Below are 23253 nucleotides of genomic sequence, written 5' to 3'. Positions count from 1 at the left end.
AGAAATGTAATTGAAAAAAGGCGTTTCATTAAACATATTTAATATTCATATGCACTCGCTTCTTACCTTAAAACCAACTTTGTTGCTTTGGATACGTCATGTAATGTGTGATATAGAATTTTTATGACATAAGACATCAAACATGCCGAAATATTAAATACCAGGATGTTCAAAACACTGCAGGAATTTAAAAGAATGGAATTAATGTCCATCAATATTTCTTACGGAAAAAATTACACCTTTGCATTAAAACCCCAAACACTGTCTTAAGATTTTGCAAGTTTGTTTTCCTTAATTAGTAAATGAATACTATTAAAAAAGAATACATACAAAATAAAACAACAACGTCAGCAAATTCATCAGAAATATACATATGTTTATTTACAAATACATTTGCATTTGCATAGAAATTTCCAAAATAAAAATACATAGTAAACAGATTTTGAGATTTAATAGAGGCATCTATAGCGAAAAGATTAAAATCCCCTTGATACAAATAAACAGATAAAAATATTGCTCTGTTCACTTGCGTAAACTCAAAGCATTCTCCGATGCCACCGGAGCACTCCATGTGAGCTCAGGAGGGTGTCACAGTTACAAATAACCAAAAAAACATTACTATAGCCACTGCATTTTATTAGTTTCGTTCTGCCATTTAATCGTGGTATAAGGAAAGGTCCTATTTAAATGTCCTGAATCCCTGACATCCCTTCCATGGCTTACATTGTAATTGTAGTTGGTTCGGAAGGAATAGAAAGGCAGACAGGAGCATTTGTTACTTGAATATATAATATAATATTTCTCTCTCTCTCTCTCTCTCTCTCTCTCTCTCTCTCTCTACATATATATACTGTATATATTTCAAGGAAAGCTGGGCCTCATAAGACTCATATGAAGAGAAAATCAATGTACTACCACGGATAAAATAATTTGGGAAAACATCATATTTATGCATGGAACCTGTGCTAAAAAATGGCAAATAACAATTTATAAAGTAGAGCTGAATGAGGCCACGGCTTCCATTTAACCTTTCTGGAAAACTCCCAGAAATCAGCGGCGTGAGTCAGTGTCAAGACAAAAGGGTTACAAAATACAAAACGGACAGAAAAGAGAACGGACAAGCGGTTCAAGAGTTGGGAATAATCTGCCGTATGAACTGACGAGAGATCAGTCAGGGATGTTCTGTAATGCGGGCCCTCTCCTGAAACCTGGTCAGATGCAACAGATCGTCACACCAGAATGGGGAGGGGGTCGCGCTTGCTAGATCTGCCGCCTGAGGATTTATATAGACCCTCCACCCTTCCAGAGCTACGGATATCCGGCGGCAACCCCCACCGACAGGAGAGACCCCATCACCCTGCTTCATGCCCTCACGAGTTCACGACAGCAGACCCTCGGGGGCTAATCCGAGGAACCAAAAGCCAGCTTCAATCCTCCATAACTTAATATCTCTCTGGATATGTAACATATTACTCGAGGTACTGCTGGTTTTGGCTTCCGACGGTTCGGGATATTGTGTTAGTAAGTCGATTGGCAAAAAAACACCTCAAAGTGAATGAGATATGAAAGGAAAGCACGATGGAAAAGCATGATGAAATATGAAAACATGGAATGGTGACGTCACACATACAGTGTGCCCAAAAAGTATTCAGACATATTATTTTCTTTTTAAATATTACATTTTTTTTTACAAAATATCAAACTGAGTGTCAATTTTGCTCCTTTCACTTAAAAACTACAAACATATTTTGCTTAAAAACGGTGCTTGTGCTTTTTATACGGTATATTTCGCGTTTATGTTTTGTTGGCATTTTCTACATGTTCCTGAACACTTTTTGGACCCGCTGTAGGCGGAGCAAGGTTTGACAGACAGCGGGGGGAACCAATGGTCAGTAAGCATCAACACTGAGTAGATAAAAGCATCTGAGACTTTCCTGAGTTTTCCTTTAAAGCAATGGCTCACACGAAAGAACCACACAGTCCGACGGCTCCCTCTCATACCCTTCAGCACATTAACACTACGACTAAAATAATCACTCTCTCTCTCGTTCATCCACACCTTCACACACCCTCCCACACTTACTGGTATCTATCTGTACATCAAACGTTGCATGGATCGGCAAAACTGTGAGTTGGATATTCTGGTGCCTCTAATAAAAGACATTATTGTTGATTCATCTGTACATTCATACATCATTTATATATATATTTTCTAGACGTTTAGGCACTCTCCCTTCTCGTGAGACAGATGATCATGAAGGCCATAGACTATAGCTGGTAGCAGCAGCAGAGTAAGACACAGTACCTAACACGGTAACATAAGGCTGGGGTGGAGCGGGACAGGAGAGGCTTATGGGAGTTTGCAGGGGACATATGGATTTGGTCGTTGTGGCGATAGATGGGTTATTCTAAAACGTCTGCTTTGGGATGACTGTGTTGAAGGGGTGGTCCCAGAATGTTGACGTGATCCCGAAACCTGTAGAAGAGACGGATTGAAGATCATGATTATGAACAAAGAGTCATGATATATGCACCACTATACTCATTCCCTACCCCCTAGAGACTTAATAAATCTCGTCCTCACCTGCCCGCTGGTGTTCAAAGTGGTGTTTGACGTGATAGGCTTTTAATCCGTACAGGTAAGAGTCTTTCTGTGGCGAGCCGTAGTGCAGGTAGTAGTGGATCATGTCGTAGATCACGTAGCCAAAAAGACCCCCGACGAACATAGAGGTCCCCAGACCCTCGGGAAAGATCTTTGTGAGTGCTACGTAGAAACCACCGATGACGATGGCCGCCAGGCCGGGAGGAAACACCAGACGAGAGCCATCGAATGGAGACTGTTGGGTCAGAAAAAATCAAAACAAATTGTCATCCATGTAAATCATTGATGTTTATAATGGGGTCCGAAAGTCTGATCCGACATTTTTTAGGCAAACATGGAAACAAACAAGTCATGCTGTAATATCATTTGTAATGTAACCTTTTGTTGGAAATTTGAAAAAATGCTAAACAGAAACTCTATGATGTGGTCTCAGACTTTTGGACCCCACCATGTTAATACAAATGACATAAAAACCAAGTGAACTGAATGAAATCACACACCTTGTGGTGCTGACCGTGCAGCAGGAAGTGCAGTGTAATGAGGTAATAATTGTGGGCGGGTGGACGCAAGTGGAAGACGAAGCGATGGATGCAGTATTCGACAAAAGACCAAAGGAACATACCGAACATGAAAAGAAATGGAAAGGTGTACTTGTGGATCATAATGGAGTAATCTGAGAATGACAAGAATGGAGAAAAGATATCATAAAATGTATATCTATCATGCAAAGTGTCAACATATATCTCAACAACTTATTTACTTAACAGTTGTTATTTATTTAGGATGAATGGATGATATTTGAATAAGATCGGTGAATGCTACCTGATGCAATGTAAAGTCTTGTCCTCTCTTGTGCCAGTAATGTGTAGCAATACCAGCTCAGATAGATGACCAATGGCAACCATACGATTGGCACCATGTACCTGCACACACAAAGACAAGTTCAATGCAAACTGGAAGCCTCATATTTATCATTGATTAATATTTATTTAATAATATTATGTTTAATGAAAAGTACAACATACATAGCTTAAAACTAATATTTATACATTTTTAGGGTAGGGCCGGAAGTAAAAATCCTTACTATGCCCATATATATTATATTATATAGAAAACTTATATTGTTCATCTTTGAAAAAGGTTTTAGGAATTCAAATGAAAAGATTGTATATAATCTCTTACCATGAAGTTTTTGTGTTGGCCTCAAAGAAGTCTGACTCGAACAGTCTGATCGGTCGGTCCACAGGCTGATGGACCCACGTGTCATATTTCTCTCCGAGGTTCCCGACCTGCCAGGCAAGTGGTTTTCTCCAGTCTACCAGATCCTACAAAATAAAAAACAAATTCTAATGAAAAAATAGTTCTTCAAACAGTACATCTTTTTTTCACGGTTAAAGCTTTTCATTTTTTTGTATAGCGATGAGAAAAATCGAACTTCAGTCAGTACACTGCCCAGGATTTCTTTCTACCCAAAGTTTTTAGGTATTATTAAAAGGTCAATAAAGTATGTTCAAATGCTTTCTCCTGACTTTAAAAGTCTCAGATTTGAAAGGATTTAAAAAAGTTTTAAATCAGTTCCTTGACTTGTTATTTGTGTTTTGCATCTTGTAGGCGGAGTCGAAGACAAGATGTGAAACATGGCAATCCCATCAGACAACACCAAAGGTGAGGAACCAAATACAAAAACATTGTTTATGTCAGTTTGCTGTTATTCATTTTTTTGTTTATGGTGCAAACCATAACTTTCCCCATTAGATATCCTTATAACAGTAAAGAAAAACAGACAAGGTGGGCGTGTCTATGACGTAATACTAGCCCACTACCACAAGGGGGCGACATCTTCCAAAACAACTCGAAACCTTGAACTCAAGTTGGGTGCGTTCTTCATTTCTGCTTGTGTAATATCAGTCTACTCTTACATAAAACACAGTACAGTCTGGTAAGCATGCTCATTATAACACTCCAATGACACTTAAGATAGGATGACTTTAGGTTACAAAGTACGAAAGGCCATCTGCTTTTACTGAAGATCAAATATGGTCGGCTTTAAAACACGGTATCAGTCGATTCAAGGTGGTACTGCGTGACTACCAAGTCTTTAGATAACCCCGCACTTTGTTATCTACACCTCCTTTGTTGAATAAGGATGAGAGTTGAACAATGGAAACAAAGATAAAGATTTGATACTTGGAAATGTCATCTGTCAGGCCATCAACAGACACGGGAGGATAAATCACAGCCTTTTTTTGTCCCCAGAGCAACTTTGGTGTGAATGAAAGTACGACCTTAACCAGGTGCTAGACCACACTCCTGTGAATGATGAACCCAGAAATCTGGTTTAGCCTCGATGCCCATCCTGACTCGTTTTCTGTTATGGCAATAGCGATGAATATACACAACTTGTACGCTCTATTATAAAAGTAAAATCACAAATGTACTTATACATTTTAATCATATATATCGTCGCTGTACCTTCTTATCCTTTTTAATCCAAGTTGACAAGCACTTTTTAATACATTTTATTGGTTACATATTTGCAAAATCTAGTGACAAACATAAAGAGTGACTATAGGACACCGGCGACCTAAACTGAAATATGAATTGCCCATTCACTTTACGTCTGACTACTAGTTAATAAAGTAACATTCCTTACGAGCACATTTGTTTGCACATTCAAACACAGATATGCAAACATGGGAATCTCTGATAACTGCAAGTTGTAACCGACTGGTACAGCACGGAGTGGATCTGCTACAGGGAGGTCAGTGCACTGGAGATCACTGACCCCGTCTGTCAAACTCAGGGTGCTTTGGACCAAACAATCGATGCTTTTGAAAGACCTGTAAGTCTACCCACAGGACGTTCACATGGATACGAAAACAAGATTATATTCCTAGAGCTATTCTTCATATTCTTGCTTGAGTCTTTCTCGCCAAACCCTTCAGCCGTGAACAGGCGATCTATACAAAAATAATAAATGAAACGAAAGCTCTTTTTTATAGAAGAGGGAAACTAAGGTCGGAAGGTATTCAGCGTATCACACTGTTAGAGTGAGTGAAAGGCACAATGTTGTTTGTGGTTTCCTGTCATTTGAACTGAAAGCTTTGCATCCAGATGTCAAGCAAACAACTGTGAAATAAAAAAGGACAGATCACCCAAAAATATGTGAAATTATTAAAATTAGACCAGCGCCCATTCACATTCCGTTCCAAACCTGTATGACTTACTTTTTTATGAGGGACACAAAAGAAGGATTTTGAATAATGCACCGGCTGCTTTTTTATTCCTTCACAATAAATGGGGACTTGAGCTTTCAAGCTTCTAAAAGCACACAAAAGCAGCATAAAAGTATCAAATTTGTGAATCAATTGTTAGAACCGGTTTCTAATCGGCATCTATCGAGAGACAGAATATATCTGATTGAAATTCAATTGGACAGACCTATTCTCCTGTGAATTCTCATGAATGTACCGAGCAGAACTAGTGTGGATGTCCAGATTTACTTATTCAGTTTGTCTCACACCCAAAGCTATCAAATGGCCTCGGAAGACTTTGAATATAGCACCTTTATTTCTGAAATAATCAAAGTTGTGTAAATGATGTCAGAATGATAATTTTTGGGTGAACTATTCCTAACATAATAGTCTATTATTTAATATTGCTGCATTGTTCTTGGTTGAATAGATGATCCAAATGCATAGTTGTCAAGATTTATTTTACGTACCGTTTCTTCATCAACTTTAGTGCATTTATTGATGCCTGAGCTTTCCTCTTCTTCTGTCATGTCTTCTGTGGTCTTCTTTCTCTGTCTTAAAGTCTGGGAAAAGAGAACAGCAGGTCAGTAAAACGGTAATGACAATATTTGACAAGATGAGATTTCATGTTACTTTGGTCTCATCTCCTAAAGCGACGGTTCACCAAAAAAATAAAACTCTGTCATCATTTACACACCCCCGAGTTGTTCCAAATCTGTATAAATGTCTTTGTTTTGATGAACACAGAGAAAGATATTTGGAAGAATGCTTGTAACCAAACAGTTCTTGGTCACCATTGACTACCATAGTAGGAAAAATGACAATGGTAGTCTAAAGTGCCCCAGAACTGTTTGCTTTCTACATTCTTCAAATTATCTTCTTTTGTGTTCAACAGAACGATGGGATTTATAAAGTAATTTTTCATACTATGGTTGTCAACGGTGGCCAGAACTGTTTGGTTACAATCATTCTTCCAGAACAAAGAAATTGATACAGATTTAAACAACTCAATGTTAAGTAAAGAAAACCGAATCTTAATATTTGGATGAACTGCTAACTATTTTAAAATACCTTGACATTGTGATTCAAAGGAGAGTCATTACAGTTTATTTGATTCAAGTAACTTACTTAAGATCAAATCATTTCTCAGATTGCTTCGGTTTACTGAATCAACCAATATAGCAAAAATGTTTGAAAAAAACCTTTGGTGTGTGAACTATTCCTATAAATCACATTGACGTAAACTTGCTGTTGTTTGAAAAACGTCTTCTGGTTCGCATTCTTTTGTTTGCCTTGTTTCGAAGTCATTCAAATGTATTGGTATGAATTCCAACACTATGACACAAAGGCAATACAATATACGGGAGGTTCACGTCATAAGTGCATTCAAAACACACCCAAAAACAAAAACATGATGCTAAATGTACCAAAGTACATTGATGTCTGCTTGGTAGGGCTGCTCGATTATGACACAAATCACGATTATTTTGTAAGATCCCGATTATTTAACACCATTACTTATAAAAAAGAAAAGAAACTTGGCTTTTAAATCTGAATATAACTGAAAAATAAATGTCAAGAAATGGCAATCTTGAATCACTGTAAAGAAAAAGGATTTATACAAGAAAAGAGAGGATCCTTGCAAAATCGGGAAGGCAAAAATCGATGATTACGACTACATTTTCGATGAATTGCACAGCCCTACTGCTTGCTTGTTCATACTATACACACTTCAGAGAACACACACACGATGTCATGTCTCAAGACCTTATAGTCCTGAAATCACACCCTTCACAGATGGCTAGTTTGGTGGGACAGGTGAAATATTAATCAGGTCCCATGTCACACCGTACCATTCTAACCTTAAAGATGTGATTAACCCTGCCCTCATCACACCTACACACACATTAACGCGAACACGCTTCCATGGCAACCTAACACCTAGGTAGGGAATGCAAGCCAGGCGCATGCTCGGCCATACTGACAGTAACACAACATGCTACATAGGTTGATATGAGTCTTAGGAATAACACCTTGGATGTTCTTGTGATGTGACTGACTGATGCCCCTGGGCGGTTTAAAGGATAGCGATACCACCGGGGAGATGTTACTTACTGTTTGACCACATTTTTATGCTTACTTGTATTCATGTAACTAGCAAAGAATTATGTTATGCAACGCAAGGGTCATGGGTTTGATCACATGGGAACAAACATACAGATAAAACAGGTAGAGATTGCACGATATAGACCTCTTGGGTCTCGGTTTGTTAAAATGAAGGATATTTTGATCATGTTTTAAGCGGTCTATATATTTTTTGTACATCTTAGTATAAAAAGAATCAAATAGGGCTGTAAAACGATTAATCACAATTATTGCATCCAGAATAAAAGTTTTTGGTTTACATAATATGTCTGTGTGCTGTGCATATTCATTTTGTATTTATAAACAGAAAAACATAGACTTATACAGTACGTATATACACACCGTAAATACAGTATGTGGGTCAAAGACGTTAAGATATCCCCATCAAAATACATTTACAAAAGTGAAAAGAACTTTTAAGTAAGGGATATATAGAGGCAGCGGTTGTTATCGAAGAAAACGTGAAGCGGAGGGTCTTGTATCACACTGAAGGGGCTTGTTTCGGTCTTATGGTAAGAAACGACGTTCAAATGTCACGAACAAGCAATTTGGTTAAATCATTTGTAAATATAATGTCATATATGTTATTAAAAGACATGTTTATAATTAATTTGCCAAAGAAAATTGTCAAAAGGATTTGCTGCATGCAGGTTACTGAGAGGTTTTTATCTGGGAATATATGTTATCTGGACGCGACCGGCCAATCGGCATCAAGCATTCCAACAAGCCAGGTAATAATGCCATGAATTGATTTTGGTTGTGAATATGTCTGACAAGATTGTTACACTGAATGACATTTAAGTGGGCGTCTTCTGTAAATCAGGGGAAAAGTTCTTTTTGTTAAGAAAAACAGTAAAAGCAGTATTACGTTTTTTTGCTCAAACCTTTTTTCGTTCGCATTGATTCACATGTATTTATATTAAGGAAATATTTTGAGGTATTTATACATAAACGCTTATTAATTTTTAGATTTTTTAAATATATGCATGTATGTGTATGCGTTTCCAAATACAAAATGAATAGGCACAAAGTACACAGAGATACAGTATATTATGTAAACACAAACCTTTATTCTGGATGAGATCGATCGTCCCCAACGCCTTACTTATTTGTGAACTAAGAATGGTTTCACAAGCCATTTTAAGAAACATATGCTCTGTTTCTACTACAAATGATTTTGTCATATACAATGTGTTACATATTTTTACAAATGTTTTAAGTGACTAAAATGATTCTTACACAAATCACCGCAGTAGATTAAACTACTTCATGGCCAATTGACTGACCCACTTTACGATCAATTTACACAGAAATTAATTCTGCTCATGCTTTATTACTGAAACGCATTCACTGCTGAAAATGTGTCAAAACTGTGCAAATTTAATGTGGGTTTGGTCAAAAGATTTTCATGAACTTCAGCTTGATCATCCCGAAGACCATTATTCACATTATTCCTTTTAGGTCTTTCTTTCACCCCATCTCAAACCTTGAGGGTTTCTGAACAGGCAGGAGGTACATGAACCACTGAAACCACTTTGGGGCGAATAAAACCGTAGGCACATTCTTCTTGTGTAAAACAAAGCGGACGAGCCTTACCACATATTCCAGGCGACTGTGTGTCAGTCCATACATCACACAGATATTTCCATACATGTTTCTTTCAGGTAAGACATTGACTGTTGACATAACACCAGTCAAACTTCATTCTGAGCATGTCTGTGTTATTGCTGTCGGTGCTTTCAACATCCATTTTCAGGCTTTTTCAAGTTAAAAAAGTCATGATTTAGTAGAAATATTGGAAGTATTTTTGTCTATTGCACCTGGACACACCTTGCTCGCTGAAATGCATACGTGACTTCTGGTATGCTTCACTGTTTACAATGCGTCACGCCGGTCATTAGGCTAGAAAAACATACGGACCAACAACAGAAAGAGGCAAAGGGAACAAGGTGCATGAAGCTCCGTACAGGTGTGACAGTCAGGTATGAATGGAAGAACACAAGTATATAAATCACCTGATTTTTTCACACTTTTATAATGCTCTCGTATGCAAACAAGGAAAAGAGGCACAGAATTCAACACCGGACTGGGACAATACACACAGGATTTAACTCAGAAACAAACAGTGGTAGTTATAGACACAGTCACTATCAAAGCGCTGTAGTTGCTAAAAACCTGCACGACAGGCCTCTCCAACAATACACGCAGATCCACGACAGAAACAAAATAAGCTTGTCTTGCACATACGTGCTGTTATCTTGATCATTTGTGTTCGAGCAAAGAGATCGTACAGTATACATAAACATATGAATGGTGTAAGTACCAATTTAGAAACTGTGGAATGAGATCTGGTCTTCAATAAACTTCCACGGCTTGTCTGTGTCAGTGTAATACACATTTTTTAAAGTCATGGTCAAACGGGCACGGTTCATGTGAAAACTACGAGGGCAAATGATTTGCTTTTGTCTAAGAAGGTGTGTTTCATTCCAAATGGCACGTGACATCAGATGTGTGTCGCCCTTCTGGTTAGAATGAAGGTGATGAAGCAAAAACCAGGTTCAGGTGTGACGTGTGGCCTTTAGTGGTTTGGAACATTTTCAATGTAAAGAAGGTTTCTTGTATCCCAGCTTTAAGTAATCTGTTTATAGGTTGATTTCCATGAAAGGTGAGACACTTTGGTGCTATCAAAACATGACTGTTTGTTGGAGCCTCGTATCTAACAGCAACAATGCATCAACCAATGGGGTGTTGTGGGGCAGGACTATCTGTTTGTTGACCAATGGAAGACCACAAAATTGTTGTTTGGTTTGGTAAGTGTAGAAATTACACTTTGGTTATAAGACAAAGATAATTTTTTTCTGGGAATAATGCAGAAAATCAGGCACTGAATTTTTAGCACACAAATACCGTATAATTATATATAAACTCCAGATAAACAAAGAAAACCTCATCAAAATTTCCTTAAAAGACAACAAGTTCTCAGAAGTGTGCCTCAAAACCACAATAACCACGCTCCGCCAACCATGAAATTCACCACAAATCCAAACCACTCTCTATTTCCTTTTTAATGTATTTAAAATAGTTTATTAAAGGGATAGTTCTCTTAAAAAAGTGAAAGAACTCAGGTTGTTCCAAACCTGTATATTTCTGCTAAACGCTAAGGAAGATATTTGTAAGAATGTCAGTAACCAAACGGATCTCATCCCCATTTACTGCCATAGTAGGGAAAATAAATGAGATATTTTTGTTTACTAACATTCTTCCAAATATCTCCCTTTGTGTTTAGGAGAACAAGACATTTATACCGGTTTACAACAATCTGCGGATGAATAAAAACAATGACCGAATTAACATTTTTGGGTGAACTATGCCTTTAAGCGTTCTGTTTGTCATTTGTCTGGAGGATCTATTGAGAATATGCAATAAATTACATAACTATGTCTTCCGAGGTGTATAAAGACCTTACATAATGAAGCTTTTGTTTTTATTAACTTAGAATTAGCTTTTTCTATCTACATACACAGCGGGTCCCCTTGCACGGAAATCACCATGTTGTTTCTACAGTAGCCCTAAATGGTTTCATAAATATGACCAAAAAAGAGAAAACGTGATGATATCTTTGTTCTGTATCAGCCACCGGACGGCTTTCAAAGGGAGGGGTGAGGGGTGGAGTGAGCCGTAGGTTGTAATTAGCATCCTCACCGCTAGATGCGGTCAGGAGAGGTTTTGCTGTCTGATGGTGCGAAGACAAAAAGAGAGGAGGAAAAGAAGATGAATGATGTTGTCGTCGGTCTGGGCGGTTATTGACTTCACCCATGAACAAGCAGTCGAGTGGAATCTATGAAAATATTAGCATAACTCATTAGACCTGTCTGTTAGTGTATGTAATGTAGTATGTCATTTTCCGGAGTGGTATGCAAATATCGATGGACTTGCCTGTGGAAGCAAATGTGAAATTTAATAAATGACAGCATGCAGACCGATCTAAATGATAAATGTATCAGGTCCAATATTTTCCGGGTTTTCACATTGTGTGAGACAAGATCTAAATCAAGATTTAAAGACGGAGGACACAGATTTACTCATACAATTCTTCGTCGTTCGTTCATTTCGAACCCCTGTTAACGCTAGGACTGTGTGGAGATCAAGGTCAGAAATGAGTTAGGACTCAGGCCATGGGTTATGAAAAAAGCCTCATGTGTGAAAAATATGGATGCGAAAATAGTTCAACTGTTGTTTATTATTAAAACTATATTGTTAAGAGCAAAACTATAAAATAAGAAATATAAAGATATAAATAATAATATATGCTAATATTTTGAAAGATAGAGATATTTAAATTATTTTAAAACTATCAGCAAATATGGCACCTAAAAGAAAAAGGTAAAAGTGAAATCAAGCAGGATTTTTCTACTTTTTAATTTGGCAACTTTTTCTTGTTTAAATTGGTATCATGTGTAATGTGTGGATATGAGATGCAAGAAACATGCTTGCGCAATATTCTGAAAATGGAACTGAATTCCATCCTGAATTTGTCTCCGTGAACAATAAGAAGCATTTATGGAGCAGTAAGGATTTAGGGGACTGAATGACAAAGTCACATAAATACACAGAGAGAGAGAGAGAACAAAAGACATGGAAGAGAAAATAAAGAGAGCTCAGGCTGGTACAGTCGGAACAGGGTTGGCAGTGTGTTGGACTACATTTGGGGGTTGAGAACATATACCAGAGAGGGCACAGAGGTCATTAACATCCCCCAACCCTGTACCAACCCTACACACATTGTTCCATAACCAATCTAGTGACAAGATGTTTAGTCAGTTTATCATTAAACTGATTTTAAAAGAAATAATACATACATCAAAATAGTAACTCAAAAAAATACTCACGATACAAAACACTAAATATTAAGTATGAGAACATAAAAAATATATCTCTGAGAATCTTTGCAGAAATAGAAAAGGTCACCGCCACAGAAGTTGCAATATCAATGTGAAAATTAAAAGAAATAGATGGAACAAGTTACTTACAACCCAGGTTTCACAAATGTATCAATAATGATGCGGATTGTGACAGCAGACCGTGTGTTTTTCAATTTACTTCAGCCCACCGCATTCCTGGACAGAGATGTAGGAACAATATGTGGCCGCATACCATCCGGCAGAACACACACCCATATTGTTCTCAGTAATAGTTAAGGAGAAGCAAACAGAAGACAAAGTTCCTAATACCGTCAGAATGGTCGAAAATTGATTTCATTATTGAATCAGAATTGACATAAGTATGGGAGGGAACGATCGGTATGACTCGTCTTTGTGACAGCACAAGCGATAGTTCGGCTCCTTCAATGTGAGCGATGGTTCCGTGATGCTCGAAGAACGGGTCGTTTGTTCAAGTGCCATTGGCTGGCCAAGCCTTGTGGTGAGTCAGTGGTTGCCGAGCAGGGCTTTCCAGTGTAGTTAGGATGCCGTGGCCAAAGTTCACATTTACATTGACTGAGATCATAATAGGGTGAAACTCAGATTGTTGGTAAATATAAGTTCACATATAAAGATAATTAATTCAGCTCATGCTTAACAAAACCACAGTGAAAGTGAAATGGTCTTAAATGACATCGTTCACTTCTTAAATATTAGTTAAATGAACTGTGCACCCTTGCTGTAGCGTAAAAAAGGCTTTACCACATTACCTCACCGGTTTCAACAGCGATCGGGGCAAGGGGGTCACACGGCACGTGAGGGTTCTTCCGAGTCAATGATTATCCATTATCCATTCAGTGCCAGGACACACAGTTGGACGGACAGATCTTGATAAGAGAGGACCATTTGAAGCTGTCGAAAACATCAGCATGTGAAGTGGCACTGACCGGCAATAGCGAAAAACATCTGGTGTGTGATATTTAAAGGCAGACTTCAATAGGGAAAGTTAAATTCAATCATTTCAATAACAGACTAGGTGTCAATTTCATCCGGATAGAAATGAAAAGCTGCAGCTTTTTCATGGAAATGAACAGGTTTTTAACTTTGGAAAAGTTCACCCAAAAAATTAAGATTATATTTATTCACTCTATGTTCCAAATGTGTCTGACTGTTTAGAAGTCAAGTTGTACATAGAAAATTTAAATTAAGTTTTGAAGAAAAAAGCCTGGGCCGTCTTTTCTATATAATAAAAATGAATGGGGGCTGGAGCTTCTAAGCTCCAAAATATAACAAAAAACATCACAAAAGTATCCTCAAAGTTTTTATTGTTGTTGTTAAGTATACACGGTGCACAACAACGAAGCTGATCCCAGATCTGTGGATCTTAAACAGGTAAAATCCTGGTCCGTCTTTTCTACATCATGAAAGTGAATAGGGACTGGGGCTTCTAAGCTACAAAATAAAAAAAAACATTCTGAAAGTATCCTAAAGTATAAACGCACGACAATGAAGCTGATCCCAGACCTGTGGATCTGAAAAGTGTAGGCGAGCCGAGACTGGTTTGTTCAATCCAAAAACAGGGATGTTGATGGTTGGCAAGTCACATCACTCGTAGAACTGGCCGAACCTGCTGGGCCAGATACTGGAAATCCTCACAAGTATGTTCTCTCTCTCTCTCTCTCTCCCTGTCATATTCTCTTCATACCTTTCCTTATTCGCCAGGCCATATTTATCAACAACTCTCCGTTTCAGGAATTAGATGTGAAGGTGGGCAAACTCACACTTAACCAGTAGTCACTATCAGAGATGGTCTGTCCAAAAAACACCCATATTAAGACATTAAAACAAGTTACATAAAAACATGAATTATGGATACTAGCACGCGTTTTTGAAAGAAAGCTGTAATTTGACAAAACAAAATGGGAATGTTTAAAATGCCGTTAAACATTGAAGACTGTGTGATTATGAGACATAAATCTACGTACAAGAACAATAAGAGTCCCTCCCTTCAAACAAGGGTGCAAAGGTCTCTACCTTTGCAAGTTTACACACATGTGCCTGTGATACACAGATCATATTCACGTGTGGCTTCAATCTGAAACATTACAAAACATTATTACAAAACTGAAAATGTATGCAGCCTATGAGTTTGGAAGACGATCAGCGATAAAAAAAGAATGTAAAATATTTGTTTGGTTTTATCACAGGCACTGACATCCGCGTGCAAGTCTCTCTGTTATCGTCATCGACCTAAAACTTTGACTATAATTCACTTTTTGGAGTCTTTTTTTGCATGCAGGTTGCTGCTCAACAGCTTTGGGGAAACTTCGCTTTCATTTAGGCGGTCAGACTGGTTAAGTTACTTAAATGGTTGGTTAAAAACAAACTATCAAAATGAAGCCAATTTACAGAAGCTATTGAAGGGGACAATACAAAAAAGCATGAAACTGAATAAAAAAAAGATTCTCAGGGCAGATAAACCCATGATCATCGTTTCTGTGAAATGGGGAAGATCTTGGTTTCATGATGAGGCATATATCTGAAAGGCATTATTCTCAAAAGATTGTAAACAGAGCACTGGTGTGACATCCCGTTGAATCAGATGACTTTTTGCTTGCCATTTGTCACCTTTGATGCATCTTTTTTAACTTTGATGGGTTCGACACAAGGGTTTCTGCCATTTATACTGGATGAACCGGTTGCGTAAAACATGCTAGAAATTTTGAGGTTTTCTTTACCCCATCAGTGCTTTTAGGCAAACCACCCTAGAAATACCAGACACACAAATGAGGTCCAACAAAAGGTCCTTTATTGCCTTCCTTGAATAATTACACCAACTGGTTCTTACATATGTAACCATCACTGGTCAAACTGGTTCAGGATAGCGTCTTTAACAAGCATTTTTAACATGCTGTTCAGATTTCAGCCTGTGTGATCCAGTAAATCAAAGGTGAAGATACAACATCATCAACATAAGCTCAACATACAAATCAAGATATGGGAGATCCAAGTGCCTATTTGAAAATCTTTTGTTTCAATACAAACCCCTTTTCCTCAAGCTACAATTTGAACAAAACTTGTGAATCAGATTCAGTTCATACAATGATTCTCCATGCATTGTCCACACAGCTGGACAATACTAGACTCAACTCTCGGTGCAGATATGTTTGTTTCAAACTAAACTTCCCCAATAACTGATATGCTAAACTTTTCTCAATGAGGATTAGTGTGCATTTAATGTTCAAATGTTTCACTCAGGAGGAAAGGGTCTCGGGGCTCCACCCAGAGCCATGGCTACAGGTGTCTCCTGGTGACGACGGTCTTACGAGTCTTGTATTCAACATTGCTTCTCACTTGGGACCCCTCCAATAACTTGATGCAATTAATGAGCGTGCAAATCTTACTTCAGGGACCAATGGTGGCCGAACCATCTGCTTTTGCAGTGCGTTCTAATCTATAAGTGACCGACATGACAATCCAACCTCTGAGCCTCGGCTATGATTGGACCTTCCGCCCCATCCATGTGATGTCCCAATACCTTTCAGCAGCTTCCAAGGTGTGCGTCCGTGCAGTCTGACACAATCTCCTCTGGGAAAGACGACGGAGGGATGCAAAGTGAAGAGGTTTGATAACACTGGAGTAACTAAGTATCGAGGCTGTCCCTGTTGGCATAGCAGCCCACAGTAAACATTACCCACACCTGAGGATAGTACCTGTTCGCCTTTTGGTCATAGGCCTACCAAGGTCATTGCATGAACCTCTCTTTTCCAACAAGAGGACCTCTCACTATCACGAGACGAAAGTAATGAAGGACTGCATGGAATTGCAACTGTATTGAGCATTCCAACCGAGATGGCCCTTGGTAAGATTGACATGCGCCTTTGTGTTGGAAGCACTGGAAAACAAAAAGGCCATTGAAGGAGAAATGAGACTCATATTCCAGCCTTCATATATCTTTCTCCAAAATGTCTTATCGGGCAACCGGACATGTGTTCACCAAATGTTTCGGCTGGACTTGGCTAAATTTAAGAAAGCATGTTCACAAGAAAGATAAACTCAACATGACAGGGAAGCTTAAAAACAGTAAAGATGATTTCCAGGTTAACAAGGATGTAATGTGATGAGTGCAACAGGAAATAAAATGCAAAGCGGGCCTGGATTTCAGGAATCGATGTCTGCTGGGTAAAACACAGAGTCAGATCACTCAAAATGGAATATTCAGTTTATTTTATCTACCCTATTTTATAACCCTCTTGTCATTTCAAACCTCTCTTCTGCAGAACACAAAAGAAGATATTTTGAAAAATGTTGACATTTTGACTTGCATAGGTTTTTGGTTACCAACATTTTTCAACAAAAAAAAATTGTGTTTTGCAAAAGGTAAATCACAGAGGTTTGAAATGACAACAGGGTGAGTAAAAACTATTGCTTTATAGGCTAGACTACTGCATGCCAAGTCTTTCTTCTTCTTATACAGTTAATCACAGCCGTTTCTCTATTGGTCCAGTAAAGAGTAATATAACTGTTATGAAAATTAAACCAAAATAATGACATAATCCAAGAATCCAATCTTAATTTACAAATTCAATTTATTTTGCATGCATGTGTCAGAACCTCGAGGCGTAAAGTGTTGTACATGTAAGTAATGTGTCACGCCACGATGCTTCGTATAGCACGTCTAAATGATGTCAATAAAGCTGCCATTCAGAATATCGCACATGTGGGAAGAAGCCTTTCTCCTTTTACCCCTGTCCACAGTGACAGACAAAAAGTGACACTTAGCTTTACAAAAGTGGACCTTATGACCTCATCAATATAGTTACGAGTTAACTTCCATTTCCGGAACCCAAAAAGAACAAGCTTCTATAGCGATCTATAAACCCAACTACTACTTCAAGCATTTTAGTATCGCTCAAATTCTCGCATATACACAATACGTAGAACCTTATGGTACTGTTTGATCATGACATTGCAGAAAACACGGCTATAAATGTTCACCATCTCATCCTTTACTCATAACATTTCCAGACACAAAGCCGGCAGCACACATGACTAGCAGCCCCTGCACCAAGCCGGCAAGTCAAGCTGGTTTTACAAGTGATCGCTAAGCAAGAGACAGATGATCCCCAAGGCCTAAGAACTCTCAAATTTGCACTTGCAATGTCACAACAATTAATACCATGAATACTTGCACGTTTAAGAACTTTACAGCAGGTCTAGCGAGTTTGACAGTACCTGACTGATGAGTCATTCTCGGTTTCTTAGTGGGAGCGAATAGCAATCAACAGTCTTGAGATCTTGGGAGGAGCTGGTACAAAAGGCAATGATTACTAAAGACTGATAATAAAATGATAAGAATGATTAAATACTGTTGAACTTTATGCAGACAAAGCTGGTTTAGGGGGGGCCATCTGTTTCACTTTAGACTCAAAGAAATGGTCAAGCATCATGTCTTTTTCGATGTTGATCTTCAGTGTAAAGTATCCATTACTCAAATTTTAGATCATGGCGAGTGCTGAGATTACAACATGATTATATTAAATATGCATACAATAAAATCAAAGCCTGGGGTCATAAACTGGAAATCCCCTGATATAACACAACACTCACACTAAGGATGGAATTAAGACAATTACTTTGTTTCTTTTGGGGGATTTTCTGCATTGACAAAGGTTTCTATTCCAAAATGAAGTAACTGATGACTGAAAATGCTGATAGCTCCATAATTATTCATAATCATCTTTCGAAAATGTACCAAAGACGTTCTGCACCCCAAAATTTTAGGCTTCTCAAAAAACATGAATAAAAAATTTATCCTAAATATCACCTAAAGCAGTGTCCTCGAGTTGAGGGGTGAAGGGACGATTTCTCACACATTTAAACAGATCAGAGTGTTTACACTGCAATCATTGCAAAGCAAAGACGTTTGTGTGTTTCAGAAGAGGGACTCACAGATCGCTTAAATGCTTAATAGTCAACCAATTCAGTTCAATTGAGCTTTGAATATGGACCAGGATGCTGAAAGTCTAACAAGGGCTCAAATCCACAAAATCACCACACAAACACGGTACAAAAGATTTTACACAGCGAGTTAAGTTATCATTAATGACTTGTTTTATCTGTTAATGTGACAGACAAAAGCTGTATAAAAAACGGCAATAAAAACGTGGAGCTTCTGAACAACCTCCAATAAAAAAACGGACTGTTTCTTCAAGAAAAGCAGGTGGATTCGGTAAACGCATTAGCTCACAATATGCCTTGCAACTCAAAAGAGCTTATTTTAAATATCAAACTAAGCAAATCAAAGATCTTTATGACACAAATACGCAAGATGGCCATTCGCTTTCGTAAACCTCAAAGGATGACAGAGGTTCATGAACCTTAAAGTGACATGGAAATTATCCTCCTCTGCATTTGTGTCGTGGGTCATTTTGAGTATGTCACTGCTTGTACAAGACAGACCGGTTTGATTGTCTCACAGACATACTCATTTACACCTGTTGCATTTTGAAATATCCACCCTTCTTGTGCACTTTAGGCTTGGCCAGCACAGGTGTCAAAAAATAAAGGCAACACCTAACTGTTATACAATATACAGAAATATACAAAGTTTAAACTGGGAGGTGAGATATGGGTCCTCCATCACCTGTCCTTTAGGGAGCGACAGGTGAGAGGCAAACACAGAGAAACAGGCTTGTTTATCAAACAAGAGGCATGAAATATATACCTGCTGTCCAAATATCGCCCAATAACAAAAGTGTGTTTCACGATTTTCATTTCAAACTTTTTTCTCGTCTTCATGTGAATTGACTGAACTGTTCAAAGCGAAAATGTACGGTTTGACAGTCGAAACTTTTCAGTGTACCGCAGTTCCTGAACCAAACTGACATCTTCAGATGTGACAACTCGACTTCCTCTTATTTTTGACTGAAACACTCTCTGCGTGTATGCGTGACGTACCTCCGTATCTTCGTCCGTGCTGTCTCTGTCGATTTCGCCGATGTAGTACTGCTCCATCCACCTCCGGGCGTTCTCCGAGTGCCTGTGCGGTGGTCCATCCAACTCCTGGCTGATGTCCTTGCCGGAGCGCCGGAGAAGGAGCGCCTCTCCGCCCGGGTGCATCCGAAGGAAGCCCGTCACATCGTACACCCGCGTCCCTAACAACACCCAGCAGGATTCCTTGGTGCAGTGCTTATCTACCTCCTTTTCCGAGAAAAAGCGAGGCGGCAGAGAAGGAGACATTGTATTTTTCATTTAGGGGGTAGTCCGCGAGAGGATAGAGAAAGATGAAAGCGCGCAGGTGGGACCCCCACTGTCTTAACCCTGTGCTTGTTGCCTACAACTACTGCTGTCACTCGACTTCGCGTCCGAGTAGAGTTCAAACCCAGCCTGCTCATTTGCATATCATGAATAATGCATGACGTAGACCGGAGCACCTTTTGCACGTAACACGATTTGAAAAGTTATCGACAAAGTTATAAAATTCTCTGTTTGATCGCACACGATATCCATTGTGTGTGTTATTTAATATACGTTCGTTATAAAATGTAAACTATCGATACTTGATGTGTACTTCCTCGCATGTGGGCGTTGCTGATGATGACATAACCTTCCTGTTGTGTTTGCACATTTGGGTGCGTCTGAGAGATACGTGACTTGGTCAATGGGAGAGATGGTTTGTTTATTTATTAAAAAAAATATTTAGGACTAGAGAGACCGATGTGATGGATACATCGTTTTAACTACGGTCCAGCTCTAAATTTGATAGATTGTTATTTTAGAAGAAAAATAAGCCCTATTGAACGTGTCGTTTTATTATTTGTAGTTATTTGTTTTGAGACATCGCATATCTGTCCTTGATATGCATTCTGTGGGTCAAAATGAAAGGTTGGAATTGAGAATTGGGTTTATGACACGCTTTAAAATGTAATTGTTTGGTTTTGAGGTTTACATATGCTTCTTACAAAAACACACATTGGCTGAACATACAACTTCAAGAGAAGGAGGGAAAATGACAAACAAAACGTAAAACAGTGGACAATGAAAGTCAATGCTTATCTATTATAATAAATAAATTAAGGGGTGTAGTGTACTTTTTTTATTCGTATACTTTGTTTAAGCTAAATGTTCACTTATCATAAACATGAACTATGTAAACTTCCTTTCAAAGTCCATATTTATTCCAGCCGTCTTTGGGGCTCAAGCTCAGTTTTATTCTATGGGCTGTTCAGATTCGTCTCATGGGGGCAGTATTGTAAAGTAAATAAACAGGTTTATCATTAAATAAATGGACTGAATTTATTGTATAATATTTTACAGTTCGTTTCTACAAGAAACTCGTCCTTGGATTTCTTAAATCCATTTGAATATATTGGTGGAAGTTCTTCGGAAAGTAATTCTATTAAAATATTTTGCAAGCATTCTAAATATTTACACCTTTCAACAAGGTGCACGTAAACTGTGGCATTTGCCAACAGAATAATAGGAGCCAGTTAACAGGGAGGACATTTAGTGGCGTTGGAGTTTGCACTTGTGGTGTTTACTAATTTATTGCAGCTCCATATTTTATGGTGTTGAGCTATACGAATTTACAACTCTGTCTGAGATAAAGCAACGGGTTTACAGAGACTGTTCTAAAACATGAAATATTGCGGTAACACTTTACATTAAGGTACCCTTTATGAAGCATTTATAAATGTGTTCATTAATGATTAATAAGTCATTTACAAATGCATAATAAAGCAGTTATAATTTCATGAATGAAAAGGGGGATTCTAATGAAATACCTGCCAAACAGTCAGCAGGTATAAGAAAATCAACATAACACCCTACAGTTTCCAGTCTGACAGCCTATATTGCATACAACATCAAGATAATAATGCTTTCGAGTCAAATACATAAAGAATAAATACATTTATTAAGCAGATGTTCTTCAGATGTAAAAGGTTCTTTATATGGAACCTAAAGGTTCTTCTATGGCATTGAAGTACCTCTTGAAGCACCTTTTTTAAGAGCGATTTAAAATCACTCTTCCATGGAAAGCATGTGAATAAATGTGGGTGATAAAGCTTGATGGAAGTTAGGGGTTAAGGATGTTATCAGGATCATTTCTACAATTTCCATTGAACAAAACGTCTTATTTCCTACATTTGAATAACACGTTCGGCTTTCTGTACCTGGTCAGGTAAGGCCTGTCTTTGAGGTTATGCATGACAATGGTTAAGCTTTTGTATGACTGTCAACTAACTGACAGCTAAACAAGTCAACAACATTGCGGTCAATGTAGTGTTTGGGGGCATGTGCAGATGTTTGTTCAGTTTTGTGCCGCCGTACATCGTAGGTGTGCAAAACCTATGAATGCCATTGTCGAGCTCCACGTTTGTTGACCGAGCATCTTCATCTTTTCATGATGAGTTGAATGCTCTACTACACAAACATGTAACCCACAACCAGCTTCTTTGTTATTGTATTGCCAGTAAAGCATGAGCTGGTTTAATTTATGCTAGTGGGCCATACAAAAGCTTCACCCCCCAGGATCACGTCAACCATCACATAGTGCTCATCATTCTGAGGACTTTCTTTTGTTCTCTCATGCAAGATTCTAAATTTACCCACCATGTCACCGCTGCCGTGGGGCTGAAACGCGAGACACCCTTGCCCATTGTTGTGTCCAGTTTGAGGCAGTGACTGAGGAGAACTGACATCACCTGGTGATGTCCTAGTTAGAGGGCGGAGCTGCGCTGTTTGGTCCACGGTGATTGGTCACATCCTGTAACATCTGAAGAGACAACTTGTATAAGAGATGTATGCTCGGTGTAGATGGGTAAAATTTGCAACAATTCTGCATCCGTTGGACAACAACCTTTGAGTCGGATCTTATGGCAACTGTTGTGCCGGTGAGTGTGTTGTGAGTGCATTTTTGGTCTGGATGAGATAATCTTGAAGCAAACTTTAACATTTAATTCATACTTAAATTTTGTCTTAAGGATGTTTATTTGACATTGTGCATGCTTAGATTTTGACATAAAGGAGCTGAAGCTCACACATTTAATTGATCAAATATAAAGTTTTGCAGAAATGACACTAGTAAATTTAAACAGAAACACAATCGTTCATTTTATTGTGATTTATTTGAAGTTTGTGTCGTTGTTGACTGGATCAAGTTCTCTCTGTGATATTGATGTGGATGTATCGTGTCTGTTCTTGGGGGTGATCAGGTGTCAAGTAAAATAATCTGTGTCTTCAGGCATGTTGTATAGGTCTGTGTGTGTGTATATCTGAGGCTTTGTATTTCTGTAGTTAATACATCTTTTAATTTATTTTTTGGGGGTTG

The 23253-nt window shown here is 38.3% G+C and overlaps 1 protein-coding gene across 1 annotated transcript; it reads right to left on the bottom strand.

Moving 5' to 3' along the window:
- Window positions 1-350: 350 nt before the first annotated feature.
- On the bottom strand, window positions 351-20289 carry fa2h (fatty acid 2-hydroxylase). The gene is made up of 7 exons (XM_079450725.1): window positions 19881-20289; window positions 6327-6419; window positions 3785-3927; window positions 3425-3525; window positions 3103-3275; window positions 2585-2837; window positions 351-2476 (listed from the first exon to the last, which is right to left on the bottom strand). Exons 1-7 carry the CDS (start codon window positions 20172-20174, stop codon window positions 2409-2411), a joined length of 1125 nt encoding a protein of 374 aa, XP_079306851.1. The 5' UTR covers window positions 20175-20289; the 3' UTR covers window positions 351-2408.
- Window positions 20290-23253: the final 2964 nt, after the last annotated feature.

Source organism: Barbatula barbatula (assembly GCF_947034865.1).
Source record: "Barbatula barbatula genome assembly, chromosome: 25".
Lineage (NCBI taxonomy): Eukaryota > Metazoa > Chordata > Actinopteri > Cypriniformes > Nemacheilidae > Barbatula > Barbatula barbatula.
Note: the sequence above shows the minus strand (reverse complement) of the source record. Positions and strands in the feature narration are given on the sequence as shown.